Source organism: Stomoxys calcitrans, chromosome 3 (assembly GCF_963082655.1).
Source record: "Stomoxys calcitrans chromosome 3, idStoCalc2.1, whole genome shotgun sequence".
In the NCBI taxonomy this organism is placed as follows: domain Eukaryota; kingdom Metazoa; phylum Arthropoda; class Insecta; order Diptera; family Muscidae; genus Stomoxys; species Stomoxys calcitrans.
Window position 1 is genome coordinate 195,271,873 of NC_081554.1, and position 20,697 is coordinate 195,292,569.

Consider the following 20,697-nt stretch of genomic DNA (forward strand, 5'->3'; position numbering starts at 1 on the left):
CGGTAGAAAAACCTCTACAAGCACTTCACCACACCACACCACACAAGACTATCAATACACCTCAACCATATAACAAGCGCCTAAAGGTATGCACTTGTAATTGGTTGCCCTGTTCTAAAATCTTGTATCATACATGATACAGTACATTTTATTGATGCTTTCCTGTGGCGTGTGTTAGGAGTGCCCTAAAAATGCTGTATTTACTTACTTACTCGCAAGTACTTTTGTTTTGTTCATTGTTTGTTATTATGATTGTACTTTATAGTCTTTATAAAAGAAACAAAAAAGAAGAAAATTATTATTAATACTATTAAAAAAAAATTTATTTTCTTTAATTTCGCCCCCGGTTCTTTGTTTAGCAATCATTCAAAGAAACAGCAAAATGGCAAAATATTTGCCTCAACAGAATTTTTAAAACTTGAAAACAAAAATCTTTTAAAGAACATTAAGAAAAACAAAAATAAAACTATAAATAATAAATATAAGAATTCAATTCTTTCTACAGCTTTTGTCCCTAGTTTTTGTTTTTGTATTTTTTTTTTTTTAATTTTTATTTTCCCTTTCTCCCCTGCCTTGTTCTTCCTCACCTATTTTTTGTAATTTTAATTTTTACAGTATTGTTCTCTTTAATCTTAAACGAATAGAAAAATTGAAATTTCTAACTCAGATTGGCAACAATCGCAAATAGTCTAGCCTAGCTTTTATCTATGATTATATCATGATTTCTTATCGTTTTTTCTTTTTAATTTCGTTTTTAGCATATTTTTAGAGTCACACCTTCCTTCGTTAATTTTTGTTATATAGCGCAGTTGTGTTCGTCGTTTTTTTCTTCTACGAAATTGTTTTGGAATAATTATGGCAATATATGTTACCAAAATGAAATGTTTACAAAACGTGTACACCTAATATGCATACAATTTAATTTATCTTTTAAATAATAAATAAAATAAAAAAATTAAAAAAAATCCCATTTTTTTCAATAAAACTCATGTCATCACTGGCTGGCTGACTAAGTGAAAATTTGTTGTTTTTATTATTTTTTTTTTTCTTTATTTTTATTTGTTATATATGTCATAAGTTTTCTTTGTTTACATTTTTTCTTTTTTGATTTCAAATAGTTTTTGTTTTGTTTGATTTTGCTTTCTTGGTAAATAGTTTGTGATTCTTAAGATGATAATTTTCTTAGAGAAAAAGGAAAAAACAAACAGTGCACAACTTTGTTTAGTTCTTTTTTTGGGGGGGGTTTTTGTTTTTGTTTTAGGATTATCGTTAAGAATTAGTGTTTTGTTTTAATACTTTTGTTTGCAAAAGAAACCATGGATTAGTTTTTATATTTTAGTTTTAAACAAATTATTATAAGGAATGACAATTCTTCAGGAAAATACCAAACGCTGGGACCTGCCAGAGAGCCAAACGAGAAGGCAAACGAGATTTTAAAGAACAACGAAACAACTTAAAAAAAAACCTAAAAATTTGATTCAAATAACAAACAACAAGTTATCGTCCGATTCGCACCATAATTGAATTGAATGTTGGAGACCATAGTAGAAGTCGTTGTGTAAAAATTTCAGCCAATTCGAATAAAAATTGAGCCCTTAAGGGGCTCAAGAAGTAAAATAGGGACATCAGTTTACATGGGATCTGTATCAGGCCATAAACAGATTCAGACCATAATTGACACGTATGTCAAAGTTCATGAGAGAAGTCGATGTACAAAATTTCAGTCGAATCGGATAATAAATGCGATTTGAACCTTACTTAGCGTAGTTGTTGGAAGTCATAACAAAACACTTCATGCAAAATTTCAGCCAAATCGGATAAGAATTGCGCCCTGTATAGACTGAAGAAGTCAAGACCCCATATTGGTTTCTATGACAGCTATATCAGGTTATGGACCGATTTGAACATTACTTACTTATTTTAGCCAAATCGGATAAGAATTGCGCCCTCTAGAGGCTAAAGAAGTCAAGACTCCACATTGGTTTCTATGACAGCTATACCAGGTTATGGACCGATTTAAACCACACTTTACACAGTTGTTGGAAATCGTAACAAAACACCTCGTGCAAAATTTTAACCAAATCTGATAAGAATTGCGCCCTCTAGAGGCTGAAGAAGTCAAGTCCCCAGATCTGTTTCTATGACAGCTATATCAGGTTATGGACCGATTTGGATCACACTTGACACAGTTTTTGGAAGTCATAACAAAATTCTTGATCAACGTAAACATTTAAGACGGTCTATTCATGTCCGTCCGTCAGTCCGCCTGTCTGTTGAAATCACGCTACAGTCTTTAAAAATAAAGATATTGACCTAAAACTTTGCACAAATTCCTTTTTTCCATAAGCAGGTTAAGTTCGAAAATGGGCTATATGGGATTATATCTTGATATAGTCCCCATATAGACCGATCCGCCGATTTAGGGTCTTCCAAATCCAAACTTCTCACATATCATTGAGTGCAGTTCGATTCAATTCTAAGCCGAACGGCGTGCCGCAGTGCGACACCTCTTTGGAGAGAAGTTTTACATGACACAGTACCTCAGAAATGTTGCCAGCATTAGGAGGGGAAAACCACCGCTGAAAATATTTTTCTGATGGTCTCGCCAGGATTTTAACCCAGGCGTTCAGCGTCATAGGCGGACATGCTAACCTCTGCGCTACGGTGGCCTCCAATTTAGGGTCTTAAGCCCATAAAAGCCGTTTATTTATTACGTTTATTATCCGATTTTGCTGAAATTTGGGACAGTAAGTTGTTTTATGCCCTTCGACATCATTCGTCAATTTGGCCCAGATCGGTACAGATTTGGACATAGCTGCCATATAGACCAATCCTCAGATTTAGGGTCTTAGGCCCATAAAAGCCACATTTATTATCCGATTTTACTGAAATTTGGGACAGTGAGTTGTGTTAGGCCCCTCGACATCCTTCGTCAATTTGGTCCAGATTTGGATAAAGCTGTCATATAGACCGACCCTCCGATTAAAAGAGAGCCATTGGTAAAAGGCGCATTTATTGTCCGATGTCGCGGAAATTTGGGACATAGGTTAAATCCCTTGATATAGTTCCGCACTATGGCACAGATCGGTCAAGATTTGGATATAGCTGCCATATAGACCTATCTCTCGGTTTTAGGTTTTGGGGTCAGAAAAAGCGCATTTATTGCCCGATGTCGCCGCAATTTGGGACTGTGATTTGTCTTGGCCCCTTAGACATCCTTGGCCCCAAAAAAAACGCATTTATAATCCGCACTATGGCACAGATCGGTCAAGATTTGGATATAGCTGCCATATAGACCTATCTCTCGGTTTTAGGTTTTGGGGTCAGAAAAAGCGCATTTATTGCCCGATGTCGCCGCAATTTGGGACTGTGATTTGTCTTGGCCCCTTAGACATCCTTGGCCCCAAAAAAACGCATTTATAATCTGATTTAACTGAAATTTGACACATTGACTTATGCTAAACTTTTTGACATCCATGTCGTATATGGTTCAGATCGGTTTACCTTTAGATATAGCTACTAAAAATACCAATATTTTGTTATACATAATTGAACAATGACTTGTACTTATTATTATTTGGTCCAAATCGGATCATATTTCGATATAACTGTTATGGGACATAAGGTATGCAATTTTCACTGGATTTTGATGAGGTGGTATACCCGAGGTGGTGGGTATCCAAAGTTCGGCCCGACCGAACTTAACGCCTTTTTACTTGTTTTTTATTTAATTTTTTATATTATTCTATTTAAGTTAATTTTTTTATTTATTTTATTTTTTTTTTATTTTATTTTATTTTATTTTATTTTATTTTATTTTATTTTATTTTATTTTATTTTATTTTATTTTATTTTATTTTATTTTATTTTATTTTATTTTATTTTATTTTATTTTATTTTATTTTATTTCATTTCGTTTTATTTTATTTTTTATTTTATTTTATTTTATTTTATTTTATTTTATTTTATTTCATTTCATTTAATTTTATTTTATTTTATTTTATTTTATTTTATTTTATTTTATTTTATTTTATTTTATTTTATTTTATTTTATTTTATTTTATTTTATTTTATTTTATTTTATTTTATTTTATTTCATTTCATTTCATTTTATTTTATTTTATTTTATTTTATTTTATTTCATTTCATTTCATTTTATTTTATTTTATTTTATTTTATTTTATTTTATTTTATTTTATTTTATTTTATTTTATTTTATTTTATTTTATTTTATTTTATTTTATTTTATTTTATTTTATTTTATTATTTTTTTTATTTTCTTTTATTTCATTTTATTTTCTTTAATTTTTTTTTTTTTTTAATTTTATTTTTTTAGTTTTCATTTATTTATGCTTATGGTATTCTACTCCAACCTTTCTTCCCTTTTCCTTTGCTCTCTTGGTCCTGGGCCTGGTCCTGGTTTTGGTTCAATTAACTATTTTAAGAAATGATCAAAATTAATGAGGTAAGTATTTTTGTTTTTAGTTATAAAGACAGGGTGTTGTTTTGTTAACTTTTGTTTGATGTTGTTTCTTTGGTTTTCAGTTAAAATTTGCATTTATAAAATAATGATATTTCTCTTCTGTGTTTTTTTTTCTTTATCTTTTTTCTGATATTTTTTGTTTAGTTTTTAGGGGTTTTTTCACACACTTGACGGATTGTTAATGAGGCATTATTTTGAGTTAGATAAAAAGACGTTACAAATGTCAAAACCAATTTCAAATGTAAATACATTTAAAGTTGATGCTTATGTTGATTTGTTTTTGTTTTTCTGTTTTTGTGGTAGTGTAAGTTTTTGTTAGTATAAGTAGATAGAGTAGGTATATTAATGTTGCTGCTGTTTTTGTTGTTGTTGTTTTTTTTTTTGTTTATTTGTTAAATACAAGAGTGTTTTGGTTTTATAAAGAGAAAGAGTTGTATTTTAAATATCATTCGAAATTGAATAAGAACTAGTTTCATCATGTTTTTATTATAAATTTTATAATTCTTTTTTTGATTTATATATTTTATTTTTGTTATACAAAATTAACTATTTATATTAAATATTTTTTTTTGTATTAAGTTTTTTTTTTGTTTGTTTGGTTTTTGTTTCATTGAAATCACAAAGTAATTTATCACAATTTAAAAAACATACAATTAAAATTTATTTATTAAATTTGTAATTTATTTTACTTTCTTTATTATTTTTGTTTGTTTTTTAATGCTATGCTATGGTGTTGCTTGGTTTCGTCTTTGCTTTTGATGTTTTTTTTTTGTTTCTTATTTTTAGAAAATATCATTTTACTCGTCTTTTGAGTTTGGGGTTTAAGTTTGGTTTTTGATTTTCTTTAACAATAATTTTTAACTACAAATTTAATTTAAACTTTTGATTTTTCACTTTTTTTTATCCAAATTGTTGTTGTTGTTGTTGTTGTTGTTAATAATTTATTTAGCTACTCTTACAAAATAAACTAGGAAAATGTTTCAGTTTTCAAAGGAGATTTTCTTTGGTTTATCTCTTAAAGCATTTTTTGGGTTTAGTTTTTCTCTGTGTTTAAGTCCTGGGGATACTTCAGGATTGTTTGGAGCCCCAGATTTCGGTTTCATAGTAAATACGATGCACATTATCACGTATAAGTTTTGATTTTTCCTTGCTCAAGCCCACACTGGACTGTTGTTTCTTAAAGAATTCCAAGCACAAATCTTGCGGGGCACCCAAGGCATGTATGTTGCTGGTGAAGGTACTAAAATGAAATAAAAACACAAATTAAATAAACAGTTAATTTGAAAGAAAAACGCTAATAAACATACGCCAATTGTCTAAAGGCTATATTCTCCATTTCCTTATCCACATCCAAAGCTGCTTCATTAGCGGTTTTGGGAGCTCTGTCCTTTTTGGTCTTATGGCCTTGACTATGATGCGAAGAACTTGAATCCGAAATGTCTTGTTTTGTGGAAGGCTTCTCTTCATTGTCCATAATCTCTGCATTGGGTGGTTTGAGTTTGGTGGCCTCATCCTTGGCCTTTTCCTTGGCTTTGCGGCGTTCTTGTTTCTTCTGCCTGGATTGCAGACGATTGTTTCTCTCCAACTCCATGCATTCCAAGAAGGCAGCATTCCAAAATCTCAGCGACAACCAAATGGGCTGTTCTCGCAAGAATGTACACAAGTACTCTCGATAAGGGTCACAACCGGGAACTTCAACTAGAAGGGAAAAGGTAAAAAAGAAAGAAGAAAGGAGAGAAAGAAAACGAAAGGTAGATTATAAGTTAAGATGACACTTAAAAAAAAAAGAACAACAATTAAAAGCGTGCTAAGTTCGGCCGGGCCGAATCTTATATACCCTCCACCATGGATCGCATTTATCGAGTTCTTTTCCCGGCATCTCTTTTTAGGCAAAAAAGGATAAAAGAAAAGATTTGCTCTGCCATTAGAGCGATATCAAGATATGGTCCGGTTCGGACCACAATTAAATTATATCTTGGAGACCTGTGTAAAATGTCAGCCAATTCGAATAAGATTTACGCCCTTTTGGGAGCTCAAATAGTAAAATAGAGAGACCGATTTATATGGGAGCTGTATCAGGCTATAGACCAATTCAGACCATAATAAACACGTATGTCGATGGTCATGAGAGGATCCGTCGTACAAAATTTCAGGCAAATTGGATAATAATTGCGACCACTAGAGGCTCAAGAAGTCAAGATCCCAGATCGGTTTATATGGCAGCTATATCAGGTTATGAACCGATTTGAATCTTATTCGGCACAGTTGTTAAAAGTCATAATAAAATACGTCATGCAAAATTTTAGCCAAATCGGATACAAATTGCGCCCTCTAGAAGCTCAAGAAATCAAATCCCCAGATCGCTTTATATGACAGCTATATCAGGTTATGGACCGATTTCAACTTTATTTGGCACAGTTGTTGAAAGTCATAATAAACCATGTCGTGCAAAATTTCTTTCCAATCGGATAAGAATTGCGCCCCCTAGTGGCTCAAGAAGTCAAGATCCAAGATCGGTTTACATGGCAGCTATATCAGGTTATGGACCGATTTGAACCATACTTGGCGCATTCGTTGGATATCATAACAAAACCAGTTGTGCAAAATTTCATTCCAATCGGATAATAATTGCGCCCTCTAGAGGCTCAAGAAGTCAAGTCCAAAAATCGGTTTATATGGCAGCTATATCCAATTCTGGATCGATTGCGGCCAAATTGCAGAAATTTGTCGGGGGGGTTTAATTTAACTCACTGTCCCAAACTTCGGCGACATCGGACAACAAATGCGCTTTTATGGGCCCAAAACCTTAAATTGAGAGATCGGTCTATATGGCAGCTATATCCAAATCTTGATCGATCTAAGCCATATTAAAAATGGGGGGGGGCCTAACCTAACTCACTGCCACAAATTTCACCCAAATCGGATAATAATTGCGCCCTCCAAAGGCTCACAAAGTCAAGGTCCCAGATCGGTTTATATGGCAGCTATATTAGGTTAGGGACCGATTTTAACCATACTCAGCACAGTGTTTGGAAGTCACAACAAAACACCTCATGCACATTTTTAGCCATATCGGATAATAATTGCGCCCTCTAGAGGCTCAAGAAGCCAAGACCCGAGATCGGTTTAAATGGCAGTTATGTCAGGTTATAAACCAATTTTGACCATTCTTGACACAGTTATCAAAAATCAAAAGAAAACATCTTTTGCAACATTTCATCTAAATCGGAAAAGAAGTACGTCCTCTAGAGGCTCGAGAAGTCAAGACCCCAGATCGGTTTATATGGCAGCTATATTAGGTTATGGACCGATTTAAACCAAACACAGTTGTTGGAAGTCACAACAAAACACCTCATACAAAATTTCATCCAAATCGGATACTAATTAGGCCCTCTAGAGGCTCAAGAAGCCAAGATCCGAGATCAGTTTATATGGCAGCTATATCAGGTTATGAACCGATTAAGATCATTCTTGGCACAGTTATTGGAAATCAAAAGAAAACACCACGTGCAGAATTTTAGCAAAATCGGATAAGAACTGCGCCCTCTAGAGGCTCAAATTACAGACAGACACAGAGATGGACGGACCTGGCTATATATAACAATCTTATATACCCTCCACCATGGTCGCATCTGTCGAGTTCTTTGCGCAGAATCTGTTTTTAGACAAACAAAGTATAGTGAATAAGGACGGAGGAGCTCAAGAAGCGAAATCGGGAGATAGGTTTATATGGGAGCTGTATCAAGCTAGGGTTGCCCAAAAAGTAATTGCGGATTTTTCATATAGTCGGCGTTGACAAATTTTTTCACAGCTTGTGACTCTGTAATTGCATCCTTTCTTCTGTCAGTTATCAGCTGTATCTTTTAGCTTGCTTAAAAATGCATTTACTTTCTTTTAAAAATCCGCAATTACTTTTTGGGCAACCGATTATAAATCGATTCTGACCATATTGCACACGTATATTGTAGGCCATGGGCGGAGCCGTTGTGCCAAATCGGATGAGAATTGCGCCCTCTAGAGGCTAAAGAAATCAAGACCCAAGATCGGTTTATACGGTTTCCGAGCAAAATTTAAGCAAAATGGAATAACGTTTGCGGCTTCCATGGCTAGATCGACTTGTGCGGTCTCAGAGTATTACAAACAAAATGACTGGTTTTGTATACCCCCTCATTCTACAATGGTGGGTATAACAATTATAATTTAAGTTTTAACCCCTAAATTACTCTCTACTTACTCTCTCGATAAAAGAGAAAACTCAAATTCATAATGATCATGGCTGGGGCGTAGTCCGAACACTCTCCGCATTCGAAGAGCACAATAGCACAATGCTGGATCAGTGAATGGAAAGTGGCCTCCTCGACACGTTTCGTTTTGTTCCTTTGCACCAGCAGAAAACGCACAAACCATTGTCTGCCAATTTCCAGGCGGGCCATAGCACCAAACTCGGACTTCAATTCCAGATCCATGGTATTGGCATTGGTGAAAACGGTTTCAATGAAACGTTTCATAAATTCTTTGATGGGCTCCTCGCCAGTGCGGCAATCCAGGCTAATGGAAGAGGCCCATGAAGGCACAGAATTTTGCGACTCAGAGCGTATGAAATGGCGCCAGTCCGTTGAATCTCCACTGGGACTGACCTGATAGTCCAGATCATCACGCAGACTGGTTAAAGTACTGCTGTTGGAATTTTTACGCCTCACCGGAGGCACACGTATGGAGTGACTTGAAGCTGTCCCTGGCATATTGACCATCGACGATTTGCTGGGATCACGATCGTGCGGAGGTTGGACCTCAATGTGAGGTGCTGTCTGCTGGGGAATGTGAATATCGCCTACGGGTGTGGGTGCTCCAGCTGCTGATGCAGCAGCTGCATTGGGTGTTTTTGACATTTCGTTAAGTCTCATAAGATCTCGCTGCACATCCAGCTCACTGCGTCTAGCTCCGGCTATGGCCCTTTTGCGTTCATAGCCACCCGAGTGCCTTGACTCAATGGAATCTGATCTTGTGGTGCTGCTGACATGCGATCTATCTTGAGCATGGGCATTGAATGAACGTGACGACGTTGAGGTGGACGATGATGAGGACGAAGAGGATGAAGATGATCGGGATTTATCTTGTTTGCGATTACGTAAGGCATCTAAGCGAGGTCCTTAAAGAAATCGAAGGAAATAATAAATCCCGAATGGCTGTAAATAGTTACTCATTATGGGTTATACATACTTGGTGCTAAGTTTGGTTGTCTATAACGCCCTGATATGATTTCTTCATGTGCCCGCCTAGCCTTGACCCGACGAGATTCATAATCGATTTTGGTATAGTCAATGGATTCATCATCTGAGAGAAGATATTTATTGATTAGAGAATTTTTTAGAATATTTATAGAGTCTAATAGTTTACATTTAGGTACTTCCTCATCATCATCATCACAATAGTCCGAATCGCTGGAACTTATATTCAAAGTGAGCTGAAACGATTTTTGGAACAAAAAAAAAATTTATTTTAAGAAATTTGTATATATATGAGCGAAAAGGAATCAAAGAAAAAAGAGTGATAATAGGTATTGGGAGTTGTAGTTATAGCGTAAGATGATGCCCATATACATCTGCACCATATACATGTAACATACTTTACATACCAAATTTCTGCCAAACCATGAAATAGTTTAAGATTCTAGGCGCCGCAGCAGGCTAATCTGGTAATATGGGAGTTATATCAGGTTCTACACCATTTAAGACCGTACTTAGCACAGTTATTGGAATTCATAACAGAACACTATCTGCGATATTTGAGCCAAATCGGACAAAAATTGCGGCTTCCAGTCAAATCGGGAGATCGATATATCCGCAATTACTTTTTGGGCAACCCAATATATGGGAGCTATATCAGGTTATAAACCGATTCGAACCGAACTCCGCACATTTATTGGGAGTCGTAACAGAATGCAACGTTCAAAATTTCAATCAGATCGTACAAACATTGCGGCTTCCACGGCCGAAGATGTCAATCGGGAGATTAGTTATATGGGAGCTAAGTCAGGTTATACACCGAATTCGACCATACGTAACACGATTTTTGGAAATGGTAAACGAATGCTACTGGCTAAATTTCGAATCGGGTAGTAAATAAGGGTTCTAGCAACTAAAGAAATCAAATCGGGAGATGGGATTGCTATACCATGTTATACACCGATTTGGTGGATATTTGGAAGACGTAACGGAACCAATACTTTCAATGTTTCAGCCCGATCGGATAATAATTGCGTCTTCTAGGAGCTCAAGAAGCCAAATCGATATCGAAGCAAAATTAATATGGGAGCTATACCCAAATCTGAACCGATATGGCCCATTTGCAATCCCCAACGAGCAACATCAACAAGAAGTATCTGTGCAAAATTTTGAGCGGCTAGATTTACACGTTCGACCGTTATTGTGATTTCCACAGACGGACGTACAGAGGAACGGACGGACATAGCTAGACTAAGAATGTCTAGACGATCAAGAATACATTAAACGCACTTTAAGAATAAAGCTAGGCGCTTGAAATTTTGTACGAATACTTTCTACAAGTATGGGTCAGACTTTTATTGGGCCAAGACTTTAAAACGAGAGATCGGTTTATATGACAGCTATATCCAAATCTGAACCGATCTGGGCCAAACTGAAGAGGACTGACCAAGGGCCTAACACAACTCACTGTCCCAAATTTCGACTAAATTGGACATCAAATGCGCCTTTTATGGGCCCAAGACCTTGTATAGAGAGATCAGTCTATATGACAGCTATAATGCAAATCTGAACCGATCTGTGACCAAGTACGGTCAAAATCCGTCTATAACCAGATAAAGCTCCTATATAAACCGTTCGCCCGATTTAACTTCTGGAGCCCCTGGAAGCCGCAATTTTTGTCCGATTTAGCTAAAATTTTGCATGTAGTGTTTTGTTATGATGTTCAACAACTATGCTAAGTAGGGCCAAAATCAGTCTATAACCTGATATCGCTTCCACGTAAACCGGTCTCTCGATCCTCCTTGTTCGGTTTCTAGAAGCTTTAAAAAGTTTGGTATGTAGAATAAAATTATGCCCCATCAAGATAGAGACCGAGATAGCCTATTTTCGAAATTAATGCAAATTTTTAGCTCAATATCTTTTTATTTTTATCGACAGACAGAAGGACGAACATTGCTATTGGGTTGTAAAGTAATTGCGGATTTTTCATATAGTCGGCGTTGAAAAATTTTTTCACAGCTTGTGACTCTGTAATTGCATTGATTCTTCTGTCAGTTATCGGCTGTTACTTTTAGCTTGCTTTAGAAAAAAAGGGTAAAAAAAGTATATTTGATTAAAGTTCATTCTAAGTTTTATTAAAAATGCATTTACTTTCTTTTAAAAAATCCGCAATTACTTTTTGGGCAACCCAATAGATCATCTTGAGTCTTATACCTTATGGAGTCGGAAATAAATATCTCCATGTGTTGCAAACAAAACTGTTTATAATCGCCGACCTTCTGCGCTGGGTATAATAAGTTTCCACTGTATAAAATGTTTCAATCTTAAATTTGAAGAATATTATTTCATGCTTTTTTATACCCTACACCGCTACTGTGGTACAGTAGCGGTGTTTGTAATACTCAAAAGAAAGAGAAATAGGCCCATTGATAAGTATAACGATCGACTCAAAATCACTTTCTGATTCGATTTAGCTATGTCCGTCTGTCCGTCTGTCTGTCTGTCCGCCTGTCTGTCCGTCTGTCTGTCCGTCTGTCTGTCCGTCTGTCTGTCCGTCTGTCTGTCCGTCTGTCTGTCTTGTCCGTCTGTCTGTCTGTCCGTCTGTCTGTCTGTCTGTCTGTCTGTCTGTCTGTCTGTCTGTCTGTCTGTCTGTCTGTCTGTCTGTCCGTCTGTCTGTCCGTCTGTCTGTCTGTCTGTCCGTCTGTCTGTCCGTCTGTCTGTCCGTCTGTCTGTCTGTCTGTCTGTCTGTCTGTCTGTCTGTCTGTCTGTCTGTCTGTCTGTCTGTCTGTCTGTCTGTCTGTCTGTCTGTCTGTCTGTCTGTCTGTCTGTCTGTCTGTCTGTTCGTCTGTCTGTCTGTCTGTCCGTCTGTCTGTCTATCCGTCTGTCTGTCCGTTTTTCTGTCTGTCTGTCATTCTGTCTGTTCGCCTGTCTGTCCGTCTGTCTGTCCGTCTGTCTGTCCGTCTGTCTGTCCGTCTGTCTGTCCGTCTGTCTGTCCGTCTGTCTGTCCGTCTGTCTGTCCGTCTGTCTGTCCGTCTGTCTGTCCGTCTGTCTGTCCGTCTGTCTGTCCGTCTGTCTGTTCGTCTGTCTGTCCGTCTGTCTGTCCGTCTGTCTGTCCGTCTGTCTGTCCGTCTGTCTGTCTGTCTGTCCGTCCGTCTGTCTGTCTGTCTCTCTGTCTGTCTGTCTGTCCGCCTGTCTGTCTGTCCGTCTGTCTGTCTGTCCGTCTGTCTGTCTGTCCGTCTGCCTATGTTAATTCGTGTACAAAGTGCAGGTCGAAGTTTTCATACGATCGTCTTAAAATTTGGTACAGGCATGTTTCTCGGCCTTGAGACGAAGCCTATTGAAATTGGAAAAAATCGTTTTCAGATATAGCTCCCATATATATATTTTCGTCCGATTTGCAGTAATATTGCAATAAAATGGTCTTTTGTAAACCGATTCTCTCGAAATTTGGCAGGAAGGATTTTTAAATGACTTTCAACATTACTGGTAAATGAAAATCGGTTCAGATTTAGATATTGCTCTCATATATATTTATCGCCCGATTTTCACTCCTAGAGCCACTGCAAGCGCATTTATTGGCCAATCTTCCCAAAAATTCGCACAACGCTTTCCTCGACGACTGTCATAGTATATGAGAAGTTTGCTCGAAATCAGTTCAAATTTAGATATAGCTCCCATATATATGTTCGTCCGATTTGCAGTAATATTGCAATAAAATGGTCTTTTGTAAACCGATTCTCCAAAATTTGGCAGGATGGATTTTCTCTTGACTCCCGATATTACTGGTGAATTTCATGGAAATCGGTTCAGATTTATATATAGCTCTCATATATATATATCGCCCGATTTTAATTTCTCGAGTCACAGCAAACGCATTTATTGCTTTTCTCGACGACTGCCACAGTATCTGAGAAGTTTGCATGAAATCGGTTCAGATTTAGGTATAGCTCCCATATATATATTCGTCCGATTTTGAGAAATATTGCAAGAAAGTTCTCAGTTTTAATCCGATTCTTTCGAAATTTAGCAGGAAGGATTTTCTTATGACTCTCAATACTGCTGGTGAATTTCATAGAAATCGGCCCAGATTTAGATATAGCTGTCATATATGTATTTCGACAGATTTTCACCCCAAGAGCTATTGCAAACGCATTGTTTGACCAATCTTCCCAAAATTCTGCATAACGCTTTCGTCGATGCCTAACACAATATCTGAGAAGTTTGCTCGATGTCGGTTCAGAATTAGATATAGATTCTATATATATATTCGTCAGATTTTGGGAAATTTGCAACAATGTTGTCATTTGTCGAACGCAGTTATTACAGTTTGAACATATTTGCTCACCGAGGTCCATCAAAATTGGTTCAGAATTGGATATAGCTCCCTCAAGTTGTACTTATAGGGTAGGTGTAGGTTATTATACAGTCGGATCCACCCAACTTTTGCCTTTCCTTACTAGTTTTGCATTATATTATTATATTTAATGTCCATAAAATTGGTACTTAATGAACATCTTGCTCTCTAATCTTGCCAACCCATCTATTTCGATTCACTAATTGCTTCAGATTATCATATACCACTCACCAAGTCGACGTCTATTTTAAATGAAATATTGATTAACATTTGTTTCAACAATAGTTGTTTACAGAAAATGCCCCACCCGCCAAAAAAATCCTCATTAATTTGCACACGCAATCCCTCTTAGATCAAAGGCAAATGATTACACAAATTAAACTGGAAAGGACTTTCCGGCATACAAACAACATACCACATATCCTTGTACAGTCAGCAACACGGGCTTTCTTGTGTTTGTGCGTGTCTGTGTTTGTGGGTGTTTTCTGGTATTTCTTTTTCGCTGCAAAGAAATTGCATATCCAAGGCTGACAGAATGTTGTGCTTAACACGACAGGCATTCACCCCCCTCCAAATATATTTACAGCTCTCCTGCCAGCACATGTTTTCAATTAATTACTGGCTCACGTATCCTTGCCATTCGTGCAAACACACAAATTTAGTTTTTTTTTTTGGTTTGTTATGATTTCAAAGCAGCCATGAGACTGAACAAGGAAAATCAGGCAAGGGGTGAGCAGAGTTGCATAGCAAACCTTGAAACATATGCTGTCATCCTAGCCCTGCTATGGCTGTTGTTATTATGCCCCTCGGCCATATGGAACAAAAACAAAACGAAATCAACTCTTTAACTTTTTACAGGCTTAGCTTTTTTGCTACTTGTTTTTTTTTGCAGTATACCAAACAAAAATTCAAGGTTAACGTAGGCAGCAGTAACACATGCATGACCCACCCCTACCTAGCATCTAACAAGAAACAGTGTTTATGTATTTTCTAACAACCAAGGAAAAGGATATGGGCAATAGGAAACTCATTAATGTAGGTCTACAGGGGGAGGGAATGGCTTAGAAGATACGCCAAGAATCCCTTTTGAGGATTCGCTGCTACATACTCACCTTTGATGAAATGCCATTCAACAATTCATTGCTATTTCCCAATACTGTTAGAAATTTCGATTTTAATATGCCAATGGCCGGAGTGCGGCCCATAAAGCTTTTAATGCGTGATGTCTCTGCGTTGTTGGCGGTCGGTGGTGGTGAAGAAGAAAACATTTTGACATTTGTTTATTTTTTTTCCTAGTCGTTTTTGCTGTAGTTATTGTTGTTGCCCCCTGGCTGGCTGCCTGCCTTGCATGTGGAGGTGTTAAAATCTCCACAATAATAAAACCAACTAACGGTGAAAGTTGAGACAAACAGCGAGAGGCCGGCTGAGATAGAGAGAGAGAGAGAGAGAGCGCGCGAAGCAGCTGTGAATGCTTGCCAAACTCTCAGTGTGGTCTGTCCTCTTTACATGTTAACAGTCTCTATGCAACTCATTCCGCAAATTAAATCGACTGGGTAACGGTGTAGCGGGGGTGGGGGAAGCAGGTCCACGTTATGAGTTCAACGTAGCTATTGAACTTTTTTCTTAATTATTGCTCTTGGCTTTTGTTCAGTGGTGGCCCATAAGTCACATTAGCATTTGGAGGGCATGACACATGTGTCATAATGACACTTGACTGGTCACATAACAACCCAGTGCAGTCCAAATATCTCAGCTGTGGCAGAGCTATGTTGCAGCAACAACAATGCAATAACTGAGGCGTAGCAGCCCAGAAATCCGCAATTTAACCGATTATAGTATATTACACTCTTTTGTTTATTAGAAATTGTTGTTGCCGTTGTTGTTGCTGTTGTGGTTTCCTTATTTTGATTGTCTCTGTTTTGTTTTCTTCATTTACACACATTTCCCCGCATACACATGTGGCAGTTGGTCTGTCTGCCTGTTTGGCCAAATGACAGACGGCCCCTCGCTAGCTTTTGCTTTCGGCACCCCCTTGCGAGGCGGTCGGTTTTATTTTATTTTCCTCTATGGAGCAAACGAATGCCAAAATCTAGCCGAGCGGCGGAGGGAGGTTGGGTGTGCAGGTGCTTGCTGGATTATTGATTTTTACACACCGTCGTTGTGGTCGTGTTGTTGTCTACCGCAGTCTTGTGCAATTGAAATTTTGTAAAGGAATTCCTTGAACTTCACACTGCCATCGGCCAACAAGCCTGCAATGGCAGCTGCAGCGCCGTCAATATTCGATAATCTTTGCATTTAATGCGTATGCTTGTGTTTTACTATGATTGCAAATTCGGTTTTACGGTTGTTATGCTAACATTTTCTACCCTTGGGTTGTTTTTTCATCTTATTTCTTACTTCAAATATACGCCCTATCAAAAACTTCACACACACTCTCAACACAAAAAGGCACTTTTAAGACTCTACTCTAGACATTTTTCCACAATTTACTCATATTTTCCTTTTGCTTATGACTTTTATAAATTTTTACAAAACTTTTCACAAAATTTTCTTGCTTTTTATGGGCTGGTTTTTATTTTTTGTATAGGAGCACTCTTTGGCTCCTTCGTTTATATTCGGTGGCTTTCAATTTCACTCCTGTTTCTCCGTGTCATTACTAACTACTGAAACATTGAAATCGGCAGCAAAGGCAAATAGTACTCATACGCCTTGGAGATGATGAGCTTTTAGTCGGTGTGCCTACACTTAACAGAAGAGAACACATGTTTTGTTTGTTCGATGAGGTTGTGAATGGGGCAAAGCGTCGTTTGGAAATGTTAGGCTTTTACATGTAACAGGGCTTTATGTTACAATAACAGTAAAGCTGCATGTAAACATAAAGAGAAAACCGTTACATGGATGGATATTTGAATTTGGAATAAAAAGAAACGTTGTATAATAAATTAAGGGGAAATGATAATAATATGTGTAATAATAAATTTAAATGTTTATTATTGCTATAGAAAAAAATTGGTCAAAATATTCCTTCTAAAAAAATGTAAGCATTAAATTTCTGCAAATCTTTTTAGAGACATGAGGTTAGGTTAAAGTGGCAGTCTGCCATCAGACTCAGACTTAGACGTTTTGATCCATTGTGATACCACTAGTTCCTACCATTGAACCATCCAGTTCGCTTTAAAAAGCCCAACAACTTACGAATGTTCCGCCAAATGGAACTCCTTTTGACGGCCAGTGCGAGACATACACATAGCAGAAGATCTATAGTCTCTTCTTCCTCGATATCCTCACAGCTTCGGCAAAAATCGGCATTGGCAACCTTCCCACTGTCAGCATGTTTTCCGTTCTAGTCAGTGACAGCAAAGCGGTAGACCTCTTGAAGTCTAGATTAGGTTACATAATTCTGGAATGCTCACAGCCCCCTCTTTGTGACCATCTATTGGGTTGCCCAAAAGGTAATTGCGGATTTTTTAAAAGAAAGTAAATGCATTTTTAATAAAACTTAGAATGAACTTTAATCAAATATATAATTGCCAACCTGCTCCGCGATTTTTCCTTTACGGAAATAATAAAGTAAAATATGATGAAAATGCTCCTTTGTGGGCTCCATATTCAAATTGACGCCAAACAAACAAATGTAAACAAAATTTCGCGCACTTTTTTCTAAAGCTAAAAGTAACAGCTGATAACTGACAGAAGAAAGAATGCAATTACGGAGTCACAAGCCGTTGAAAAATTTTGTCAACGCCGACTATATGAAAAATCCGCAATTACTTTTTGAGCAACCCAATATCATTCGTTGCCCTCTGAGCCTAATCCTGAAGACCATACATGTCGCTAGAGGCATATCCACAGATTTCAGTTCTCCTAGAATGTTTATGGTAGTTCCTAGTCTCTTACGCCCGTCCGCTTTACAATACCCCGGGATATCTCTGTGGGCCGGCACCCAGAACAGGTGAATTTTGAACTGTTCAGCCATCTCGTTGAGAGATCTGTAGCAATCGATGGCGGTTTTTGAATTCTAAAATACGTTCTCCACAGTTTTAATGACTGCCTGGCTTTTTGAGAAAATATTTATTCCAGTTATCGTTATGACATTATATCTTAGCCATTCCACTACGAGAATGGGCACGAGATAGCTGTGTGCAAAACACAAGCTGGAACTTTGAGGTCCGAATTTTGTGGTGTTCTTTGCTGTAGCGAGTTGCTTAACTGCGAGCTACCGGGCGCGTCCACATGTTGCGGATAGTGGAATGCTTCATACGGAGTAGCTGCAACGGCAGTCGGGGACAATCAGCGGTATCGAGCGGGAGAGTCTCAGTGAGAGGTCGGGTTGCACCCGCTCTTGCACAAATACTGAGTGCCTATGATGCTCGATATTACAAGGCGAGTTATTGGCGCCTTCAAATAGCCAATGTCCACTCTGTTCCCGCAGCGATCGGTTCTTTGGACCGAAACGAGCTTGCTCAACTACAGGAGCTTAACAAGGATAGCAACCTACACATGAAAATGTGGCTACAACAACAACTACGTCTTTAATTGCAAGGATCTCCGGGTAAACTTTTCGATATGACCAGTTCTAGTTTTTCAGAGTACACCCCAAAGACCACATGATCATCTTGTTTGGAACCATCCGTGTAGAAGCCTATGTAACTTCTATTACCAGGGACATCGTAGTTCCAATCGGTTCTATCAGTATTAGTGGCACAGTACTATTTATTAACAAGTAAAAGCGTGCTAAGTTCGGCCGGGCCAAATCTTGAGAACCCACTACCATGGATTCTGCTAAAATATGGACTTTAACTTAAACTGAACTCCTTTCAGTATTTAATGTTTATATGAAATATTGTAAAAAAATATTTATTATATATTATTTATTAGTTTAAATATTTATTTTTAATAAATTTAGGTTAGATTAAAAAGAGGGTACGAATATTAATCCGTCTCATGCCACTATGGGCGTACACCTATGCGGGCTTGGGCTTGTTGTGCGCTCTAAATACTAAAAAAGTGACCACGAAAATGAAAATTTAAGTTAGGAATTCCGTGGCACTTACAAAAGCCTTAAACCACGCCCCTAAGTAGGTTCATGTGTGGTATTGTGTCCCCACCTAAGTGCCTGTATCTGTAAGCTGCGAAAGCCGGGCAATGACATAGGAATTGCTCCAACGTCTCATCACCTTCCCCACATGCTCATCACATGGTATCACTTGCCGCACCTATTTTACATTAGTGAGCTGGTAGTTCATGTGTCCCGTTATGATAACAAACCTCCTTCATACTTCCTTTCAGTAATAGCATCGTCTTCTAACGATCTGAATCACGCCATAGGATTTTTGTAATCTTACCGATCTTTTCGCCGTTCCTCCCTTCTCGGACTACGTCGACTTTGATTCATTTTTGTAGCACGAATTTCCAGGTGGTAATACCGCAGTTCGTAAATCCAAGACTGTGTCGCTGGCAGCAACGACTCCCACTCAACCTCAAGTGTCGCCTCAGGTATCTGTCGGAAAACCTCTTCCATTGCTTCCAGGTTTCCTATCTTCGCTTCGATTATACCGCAATGGTATGAAATGCACCTATACTCTATTGATTCTTCCATCACCTGAAGTCTCGTAGCAGCAGTGGCTGCTTCAGACTTAATCTGTATTTAAGTATGGGCCCTAATCACGCTCCAGTAAAACCTGTTATTCATTTCAAACTTCCAGAAGGAGTTGAAGAATTTTTCGATTTTGGACTACAGTAAGGTGACAATTTTACCCACTATGCGGTTATCCTTTATGTTTAAATCTGATATTCTCTTCACATCTCCTAAGCATTTTGCACTACTCAGTTCAATACAACAATAGTTATGAAATTTTTAGCACTTTTTTGTCTCTTTAGACCACTGTGCGATGATTGTTTTATGTTTTAAATGGGTGCTTATGGTTAACATTATGGTGGAAATAAAATCGTACTGCTGCATGTTGAGGATTAGATACCAAATTTATATGTGAAAGCTCTGTCAGTACCTTAAATAAATAACGGAACAACTGTGCATTCGCTGGACTATTTTGGTCTTCCTCAACATAAATAGATCAGCATCATCATTATAAAATTCAATAGATGCCAAAGAGGGGGATGACATTCCAAAATTTACGTCTTTACCCAGACTTGTGGAAGCCAAGAGACCATTTGGCTAATAGAGAATACATAAATATTCTTAAAACAGAAGAAAACAAATCAAGCCAAATGGTTATAGCGGAAAAAAATAAAATGAAACTAAATTCTTCAAGTTTTTACAACATAACTCTGAATTGCTTGAACGCACAAAGGAGTTATGCCTCTTTAGATATTTTTAAAAAACGCTAAATTTTGTTCCAAGGAAATGGCCATTGGATAGAACTTATCCAAGCAGCTTAGCCGTAAGAATCCAAATGCCAATGGTAGAGCTGATATTTGCTTTGAGAGCAATTGCTGCAAAGATCTCCGACTATTGCCATAGCACATCACATCTGCCTTATGAGAATAATCGCCAGTTTTACGCTTGTGGCCATTTTGCGTTTGACAAAAATTAAAAACAACACACCATAGCCCCTACAATGAGGATGATGGGGCTTCCCTTCGTCGTATGGCTGTGATGAGAACATTTTCGACTT

The 20,697-nt window shown here is 37.5% G+C and overlaps 1 protein-coding gene across 1 annotated transcript; it reads right to left on the reverse strand.

Moving 5' to 3' along the window:
* Positions 1–4,480: 4,480 nt before the first annotated feature.
* Positions 4,481–16,736, reverse strand: LOC106095412 (uncharacterized protein KIAA0513). Its single transcript, XM_059365844.1, has 6 exons — positions 15,175–16,736; positions 9,881–9,947; positions 9,704–9,817; positions 8,718–9,632; positions 5,791–6,181; positions 4,481–5,723 (listed from the first exon to the last, which is right to left on the reverse strand). Exons 1-6 carry the CDS (start codon positions 15,328–15,330, stop codon positions 5,552–5,554), a joined length of 1,815 nt encoding a protein of 604 aa, XP_059221827.1. The 5' UTR covers positions 15,331–16,736; the 3' UTR covers positions 4,481–5,551.
* Positions 16,737–20,697: the final 3,961 nt, after the last annotated feature.

What these genes read in the sequence shown, in the direction of transcription:
- LOC106095412 (XM_059365844.1), bottom strand. Translation starts at nt 15,330, where the DNA reads ATGTTTTCTTCTTCACCACCACCGACCGCCAACAACGCAGAGACATCA. An exon ending in TGAATGGCATTTCATCAAAG is followed by an intron (nt 9,948 to 15,174) that starts GTGAGTATGTAG and finishes AAATCGTTTCAG; the next exon opens with CTCACTTTGAATATAAGTTC. An exon ending in ACAACCAAACTTAGCACCAA is followed by an intron (nt 9,633 to 9,703) that starts GTATGTATAACC and finishes GATTTCTTTAAG; the next exon opens with GACCTCGCTTAGATGCCTTA.